Genomic DNA, 9,081 nt, shown 5'->3' with positions numbered 1-9,081 from the left:
GTTATATCTAATAGTAAATATATTGCAAAACATTCACACATTTTCCAATCAAAACAAAGTATTTCATGAAACATAGCCATAGATATTCATATTACAGGAATCAAATATTACTGTTTTATTATACATGTTTATATTGCAGGAATTCAAAATGACTGTTTTATTATACAAGTTTATATCACGGGAATTAAATATTACTGTTTTATTATACAAGTTTATATTACAGTTATCAAACATTACTGTTTTAATAAACAATTTTATATTGCAGGAATTGGTGTCTGCTTAAAAACTAACAATAGCAACAGCATAATATCAATATTAACAATGACATTTTTTTTTTTTTGCAGTACTAATGATATTGGTATTATTATAGTAAGCAAATGTTTCATCCAATAAAAATTCAAAGTAACATAAAATAAATTGTTTATGATAGTGACCATTAGTAAATAAAGTTGACATGAGATCACATGAAACATATATAAAGATAAAAAAAATATGTTTATTATCGGTAACATTTATAAATCATTCATTTATTGCTGAATATTATTTTTTCTAATATTATTTTTAGTAATAATAATAATATGAGATTTATTCTATAGATTAATCATTGTTTTAGAATCAGAACTGTATGAATTGGCCACTCATTCTTATTAATTGGTTTAGGAATTCCTCCCCGACAATAAAAGCATTTTAGCCTCTCACTGTGTGCACTTTACAATAAGAGCCAATTAACATGTATGCAATAATGCAGACTGTGGTTAATATTTGATGGCTACAGTTGGCTCCACGGGAGGAGCTGCAGCCTCTCCACAGAGCAGCAATCAATAGATTTTATTGCCTAAGTGATGGGGTCGCTTCTAATAGAGATGGATGATCTGTATTATCAATATTAATGGCTGTAATACCTGAAGGAACGGTATTGCGATCACAAACTCCGTCCTTAAGTAATTTATCTCGAATTTCCCAGCTGAACATACCCGGGTTGTCTCGTTTAAACTCTTCAATCTTCTTCTCCACATCTGGAGTGGTCACCTGCTTTAGAGAGATAAGGACAAGTCGTGAGTCCAGCGGCAGGCAGCAACTCCCATCCATACACACCGTACACACACACCACACACAGGGGAGAGCAGCAGCGCCACAGAGCACTTCTCCCCGGACCACACAATTCTGAGGCTCCAATAACCTCATTACAAGAAATGCCACAAGTAGAGAAATGACTATTCTGCTATTCCAGCAGCAGCACTGCACAATCACAGCAAGGATAGACACAGAGATGCGCAATAGGTGAGGACATTCAGATGAATGCATGTATTGTATACACGACCTGAAACTCTAATTGCTTGTATTATAATTATTACCTTCTACTTTCATTCTTCATTCTGTGTAAACCTACCCCTACCTGTCCTGTGTACACACCGCTATGTACAATATACTAAAAACAAATGGACATGTTTCTATTTGAGCCTGACGTGGGAATAGAGCTCCTGCAGTGGGATCTCGCTGACATAAGAGTGGCGCAGTTTGACTCCGGGTCAGTGGTGTTTATTGGCTCTATTGATCCCTCCTTAAATGGCCTGTAGCAGCATATGGTTCTGTGCACAGGATATCTGACACTGCACTCTCCCCACATACTCATTGCTTCTATGAGTAAAACATGGGTACAGTGTATGAGTTCATCATATGGCAGTGATGATCTGTAGTGCAGTCAGTGTTACAGTCCTAGCTTAGTCCTGCTGATGAATGTATAAGAGTGTAGAAGTTAGTCCAGCGACTTGCATGGGACTGTCCAGCACTCAGATAACAAGGCAGCACACGTTCTACATTCGCACAAGTGGCCCCAGTGGGTCCTCACCTTGGGTTTGCTGCCTCCGATGGCTCCAGGTCTGATGGATCCTGTCTCCTGGTACCTGCACAGGATCTTGGACACACAGCCATGGGACACCCTGAGCTGTCGTGAGATGACACAAGGTCTGATGCCATGATGGGCCATCTCCACTATCTTATGCCTGATGTGATTGGGAAGAGGCCTGCCATTGATGAACACACCGCCGAGCTGATTCACTCTGCCTTGTCCTAGAGGAGTGGATACTGCATGTTAAAAAGACATTAGATAGTTATTATTAATAGACTTTCACTGCAACACATCACCCTACATGTGCCCTATTACCCTGCACACCCTGCTAGCTCTAAATTACCTGACACACATTGATGCTATAAAGTTAAATAAACTCCCACGGAAAATACAATGAGGAACCCATAGAAATATTAGGAATTATTCACACATTCCCACTGACAGTATAAAGTGTATTTATCACCCCATATAAAATACAATGAGGAACCTGTAGAAGAATTGGAAATTAATTGCACATAACCTACCTAATATACACGGATAGTATAAAGTTTATCACCCCATATAAAATACAACAAGGTGCTATGGAAAAAACAGGAATTATTCGCATGATCTATCCGATTCACATTGACAGTATAAAGTCTAAGCACACCATATAGAATACAATAGAAATATTAGAAATTATTTATACGCTGATAATAATATAAAAAGTACTTGTGATATTGTTCTAGAAATATACTGTAACAAAGCAACACCTAAATCATCACGAATCTATAATCTTAATAATCAATTATTTTCACTTGTTACACAATAATACAAAGAAGCAGACATCAGTAAATTATTTATCCCAATTATATTTAAAGACAATACGACGTGTGGTTTGAATTCTTGCGAAGTAAAATATAAAGATAGATAGATAGATAGATAGATAGATAGATAGATAGATAGATAGATAGATAGATAGATAGTCTCTGTTTATTTTAAGCTTTTACTTTATGCTATTCGTTTCCTATAATGCAATACATATCTAAAAGAATGCAAACACTAAACAGATCATTGCAATAATTCAGCGCTGACATTATTTGTAATTAATTGGGGACGGGTTATAATGACACATATGTAATGATAATGGGATCACATCATTATCCAGTTGGTAGCCCAGCGTTCAGCAGGCAATACCCCGGCATATTATTATACTGTAAGCATTTCCCTTCCATGGAGCACGCTGACATGAGCTGTGGAGGAGCTGACAGCAGGCAGAGGAGACAGTCAGACAGACAGCGATCTGCACTTTCATAAAATAATCATAACCTCATCCGAATTGTACGGAGACTGGACAGCCCGGGGGATTTATCAAATGGGCCTCCATGTCTGACACTTAAGTACAATGACGTATGTGTGTATATATATACTGCTCTGGGGGTGCACTGGACAAACACAACTTGTGTGTGTGTTTATGTGGTGTGTGTGTGTCTGTGTGTATATATATCTATATGTGATGTGTATGTGTATATTTATTAAATATTATGTGTGTGTGTGTGTGTGTGTGTGTCCCCCTGAGCAGCACACATGTACTTTTCTATACAAATAATTTTTAGCACACAGAACTGAAGTTCGGATGTAACAATTATTATTGTAGAATATATGTGGTGAGCCTTTTCTATTAAGCTGTTATTACAAAGTATTTTAGTCTAACCAAACCTCTCAATGATAGCTTGTTGGTGTCATTTAAAATACATATGTTGTGGCTTTTAAGTATAAATACATCTTTTGTATCATTTAGTTACAACTACATATTTTGTAAATGCAGCCAGTCCCTATGTATTAAGAGGAAAAATAAGTTATTAAGCCAACGGAGAAAGTTAGCAAGTTATTAATCATGAATTTAAGAAGCAGATAAAAAGTGAGTGAATAGTCAGGTTGGTGAGTGGGGCAGTTTAGGGACAAAGCTTTCCAGGCCCAAAATTCCATAAGTCTGTGGGAATCAGGACGATCGAGTCGGTGGTGTGATCGGCTCCCCGTATAGTGTCAGTGAGATCGGCCGAGGCACAGCAGATGTAATAAGTACCTTCTAGTGGGAATCCGGTCCTGGGGTAGTTCTGTCCCGGAGCTGGTCTCATCATTCTTGGCACAGCTCCAGCCAGGCTTGTCATCTTGGGTGGAGATTCCCAGTTTTAGGTCCCAGTGTCCCCTGGAAAGAGTCAGATCCGGGTTGAAGGAGCAGGCAGGTCCAGTGAGCAGGTTCTGGTTCTGTGTCCTGATCCCTGTGCAGACAGACGGGCAGCTCCTTGTTGTTGCTCCAGAGTGAAAGGAAACCTCCTCCGGAGTATTTATTAGTTCTTTCAAGCCAGGCTGCATCAGGATCCCCGGGCTGCTATTGGCCAGCTAGGGGCATGTCCCGTCTGTAATGCAAGGCTCTGATTGGTGGAGCCGGCCACTTTCTCTTCCCATCATAGAGGGTCAGTGTCGGTGATCGTTATCTCTCCCAATATCACATCACACGCCGCATTGCTCCCTAATGGGCTGCTCTCATCTATTTATTAAATTCATTAACCCCTTCTTTTTTTTTTTTTTACGATCTGTGGCCTCTTGCTTGTGGCACACAACGCGTTAAAAGTTTCTGCAATCCGCCAGGAGGCGTCCAAAAAACAACAACTTTGCAGAACTTTCTGAGAAGTGCCATTTTTGATCTTGTCTTTGCGAATGGGTGTGTGTTTTTCCTACGAGTGGGTGTCTTTTCACATAGCATTTGTTGAAAGGAATTTATAGTAGCATTGAGGCTGGAGCAGGGGATAAATAGGAGCAGTGGATGGAGGATCCCTCAGCAGGGGATGACGCCAGGAAGGTTGTAAAGGCTGTCTCTCTGGAAATAAGGTGCCATTGTCAGCGGCCATTTATTTAGAACATGGTAAGTGCCAGCCAAGCGGCCGCTTTACACTTGCAGCTCTGCCTGCCTCTCTATTTGTAAAAGGCTATTCAGGGGACTGTCAGTGCTGCCACTGAACTCATTCACTGGCCTAATCAATCAAAAGGATGAGAAACATTCACATTTCGCCTTTGAAATAAAAAGAAACAATGATTTCCACGTTTAACCTCTTCCCCGCCGGGAGACACTTGCCAAGCAGCACCAGCTCCTGAATTGGGGGCTGCAGGAGGGAGGGGAAGGGTTAATACGGACGTAAAGGAATATCCCTTCATAGGATGGAATTATTAGTACATAAACATCGATCTGTCATCGTGGATTCAACAGTTGGGAAGAAATAAATATCTGCACATCCCGCTTTAGGCTGTGCATATGGAAACCCTCCAGCTTCAAATGTTTTTATTCAGTCTGATAAACTAAACACCTTTCTGATTTATTTTATATTTGTATCTTTTTCTATAGGACTTTCAGAGAAACATTTTCCTTTAGGAGAAGTATTGCACCCCCATGGAGTAACATTGAAGGGCTAACAATATCATTAAGTGATGTGATAATGATATGGAATAGATGCATGCATATTGTTTACATTGTTAGTTGATGGTCAATATACAAATAAACCAATCTAAGTACAAATAACCAAAGAAGCCACAAATCTATAGAACTGTGTAACAAAAATTAATACACTTCACTTTATTATTATTATTATTAATAATAATAATAATAATAATAATAATAATAATAATAATAATAATGAGTTCACTGCAGCTCTACCCCATTGTAATTGCTGATTACTAGGGATTTTAATACACTTCATTCAGACCGCATTTAAACGATGGTGACTCAGATTCCCCCTAGCTGCTCCAGTATAATGGCCGTGTCCCCCATAGCAGGTAGATTTACAAAGCACACATAGGACTATCCTCTGTGTACAGCACGGCGTGAAATAGGAAGTATAAAGCCATCGATAAGTAGATTGCTAAGGATAGTTTGGGGAGGGAGGGGTGACCGTACACCTTTTATTTATAAAGGACAGTCACCTGACCTCTGGGATGCGGTCACATCAACTAATGGGCTTTATTACAGGGTTATGATAAGGACAAGGCTTTTCAATGAACTGAACCCAGACTTGGCTTTTTATTATCACTGACTATAACAAAAAACTTAGCTGCAATCCTTAATGAAAACTGTGGAGAAAGATGTACCATATAAACGTTTACATAAAATCGACATAATTGTTAAAATGATAAAATAAGTAGCATAGTACATGATGTGCATTGCCTTGACACGATTAATATAATATATTCTTTCTGTGACAACTTATTATCCTTCTGTTGTCAATTGGTAAAATAACAGACGACTTAAGTGTCCTGTTTTTCAATATGATTCCTTCATTTCTGTATTGATTTAATTCATTTATTATTGCATTTCAGAGCATGAATCTATTACTTAGACCTAATAAGTTATCTTAGTGGTAACTGTGTGCATAACTGTAAATGTTCATTACAAATAGTTTACTAAATAATTCAAGGCTGTTCGCTTTCCAAAGTGTTCATCTATTTGACCTAATAAATAAAGTAAACCTTGTTCATTTTTAATACCTAATCATGTAACAATAAAATAAACACAGCAGGATTTTTGCTTGCACATGCTAATATGACTAAAATTAATCTTAAACGTATTGATTAAACTTGGTGAGCCTTCCCTTTACAAAATGAACATACACTTTCCAAAAATGAACATTCACTTTTCTAAGTGAACAGTCTCGGCTCCTTTAGTAAATCAGTGCCATTGTGTAAAATGTAAGCTGCTTGATGCTCAGCAAAAAAAGAATGCTGCAAATGCTACTGCTAAAAATGAAGAAGTTCTATGAGAGAGGGCCAGTGGGACACAATCCTCTGCACTAATTACATATGAAATGAGGACTGTTTTTAGCTCATTTGCAATGAATTCCAGTTTGGATGCCCCTGCTGTTCCCTAACAAACACATAAAACGTGCTCTTATGTCCCCCCAATGAAGCAGACACTCACTGCATGGACAGTCTGATCTGGAGCATTCAGGAGTATAGTGAGTCTGTACCATAGAGAAGTAGTGCCATTCACTGAACGGAAACTACTACTGATTGTCATAATTAATAGATCAGCCCCCGATTTTATTACTCATCATGAACATTCATGTATGGCATCAGAATTCCAGTCCCAGCACAGATCGCTTGTATGAGATGGTGAGAATAATAGGATAATCAGATTATTTTCCTTAGATCAAGGCAATCAGTTCAGTGCGATTGTGGCATGAGCTTGGACTCGGTCCTCTAGTGAATGAATAGGTTATATAACTATACTTCCTTTATGAGTGGGTGTACAGTTTATCTTGGGGGTCTACTATGGATTTTTTTTCCATCCCTATTTGTTGATATGTACACTATATTGAAATATATTATTTTACATGTAAATCCTACACAAGGGGGGCAGGCATCCCCAGCCATTGCAGCCCACAGCAAGCACCCTCCCTGATCTCTGGTCAGTATGGTATAAATGAGGAATACAAGTACAAGGTAGTAGTGTATCATTCGCCACAATTCTCAGCCTATTGGTATATTAATTGTAAATACTACAAACTAACAGCAGACAAACATTAAGATTGATGTTACACAAAGGAATAACTGCCTTTAGCATTCAGACAGAACACTGGCAGAGACGTCTATCCTTACACCTCCTCACTGGTGTGCATCTATGTAACATTACAGGCTTGCTGTGAAAAATCACAACAGGGAGCCATTTGTCAGAGCCCTCCAACTGCATTACAAGCCTGTTCAAGTTTTGCAAGGTGGGTTTAATAACACACATAAGCACATAACACTGCTGGGGAGAGAAAAAGTGTTCTGCCAGGTAGAGGCACTGACCAGGTAGACAACAGCCTCAAAGTAGGACTGAACCTTTCAGGCTGATTTACTAAAGGTCTTGAAAGTCATCCCACAATAAATAGTGTGAATATTCACTGTAATTATGCATTCATGTGCAGATGAAATGGGTAAACAGGGATTTTCTTTTCACAGGACTGGAGAATTAAAGTGCAAAACGAAAGACTTTGGTATTATGATTATTATTATTATTTTTCAGATATTTAGCATTTCTGTAAGATAGTTTTCATTGTCACCATTTGTCGTTTGCGACTGAGATCATCCTGTGTGGGCGCAAACATGTAACTAAATAAAAAATATATATAGAATAATTGCAATTTGGCTATTACTTTGTTGACTCAGATATCACTTTTGTATAGGCAATTAAGTTTATTTACTAAATGTTTCACTAAGGGGGTGTCAATTCTGTGCATCTTTAGTACATCGCCCCCAATAGCACCGTTCCTGAGAAGATCCACTGGGAGCATCCTAACTAAATGACATGGATGCCATGACATGAAAGACTTTAATTGCAGCAGCCTTTTTCCAGCGTTTGGCCCTGCAGCACGCTTCTGTGCACTGACTGTGCCATGTCAGTCCCATGTCACCCCATGATGTCATTATCTACCCATGTGAAGGGGAATGGCACTCAGCCCCAGCCCACACCTGGTGACTCCACTCTCTATAACAGATATGGTCACGTGATCAGAGCCTCACAACGCACATTGCTGGTCCCCAGCTATAACACTGACAACACATGCTCCTAACACCATTTTTATTGCTTAGGCCAAAGAATGTGGGCTTGCTCTAAACAGCCAGTCGTCAGTTAAAAGTATTATTTGAAATAGTGATTCAGTTGAATTTATTTACCTGCATTTGATAGGAGCTTGAATTAAGAAAAACATATATTTTACAGCACTATTTTATTTTTCAGATAAATGGTATACTATATGACCACTTGTTTTCAGCAGAGTACAGCACAGGCAGATGATGATGATGAAGAAGTAGCTGGAGTGGGGATTTCACGGTCCCATCCACCCAGGACACACTCTAATTACAGCCAGGTGCACCTTAAATGGGATTAGCACCCAGGCACTTACATCCATGGCCAGCATGACGAGCTGCAATGAGCAGCACTAATTCCCCCCTAAATGATAACATTGCTGTTTTTTTTACTTTCAGATGTCATGAAGCTCCTATAAGCTGGGCAGCTGTCTGTAGCCCCATAGTGATATTCTATCACCTGTAATTATTATTCGTCCTACTCAGGTCAGGAGCATAGACAGTGGCATCACATCTTCCTCTACATACCTGGATCTTGTATCACAGGCAGGTGGCAGATCCATGAGAGCAATAGGTAAAATACCAACCTTTCTTCATGCAGATATTCGGATCATAAAATAGAAAATATGAGC

At 38.9% G+C, this 9,081-nt stretch overlaps 1 protein-coding gene across 5 annotated transcripts in view; it reads right to left on the bottom strand.

Annotated features, from left to right (window-relative positions):
- The window catches only part of PAX3 (paired box 3), a 61,119-nt gene extending 56,985 nt beyond the window's left edge, over window positions 1–4,134 (bottom strand). For 2 of the 5 annotated variants that reach the window (XM_018568490.1, XM_018568494.1), the window contains exons 1-3: window positions 3,915–4,134; window positions 1,850–2,085; window positions 903–1,032 (exon numbers count right to left, since the gene is read on the bottom strand). In XM_018568490.1, the coding sequence (XP_018423992.1) occupies window positions 903–1,032; window positions 1,850–2,085; window positions 3,915–3,999 (451 nt within the window). In that variant the 5' untranslated portion in view covers window positions 4,000–4,134. The remainder of the gene's footprint in view (window positions 1–902; window positions 1,033–1,849; window positions 2,086–3,914) is intronic. The other 3 variants (XM_018568492.1, XM_018568491.1, XM_018568493.1) reach the window with 3 other exon arrangements.
- Window positions 4,135–9,081: the final 4,947 nt, after the last annotated feature.

Source organism: Nanorana parkeri, unplaced genomic scaffold, assembly GCF_000935625.1.
Source record: "Nanorana parkeri isolate BGI_ZX_2015 unplaced genomic scaffold, ASM93562v1 scaffold1197, whole genome shotgun sequence".
In the NCBI taxonomy this organism is placed as follows: Eukaryota; Metazoa; Chordata; class Amphibia; order Anura; family Dicroglossidae; genus Nanorana; species Nanorana parkeri.
The sequence above is the reverse complement of the archived record's forward strand: the minus strand, read 5'-3'. Positions and strand labels throughout refer to the sequence as shown.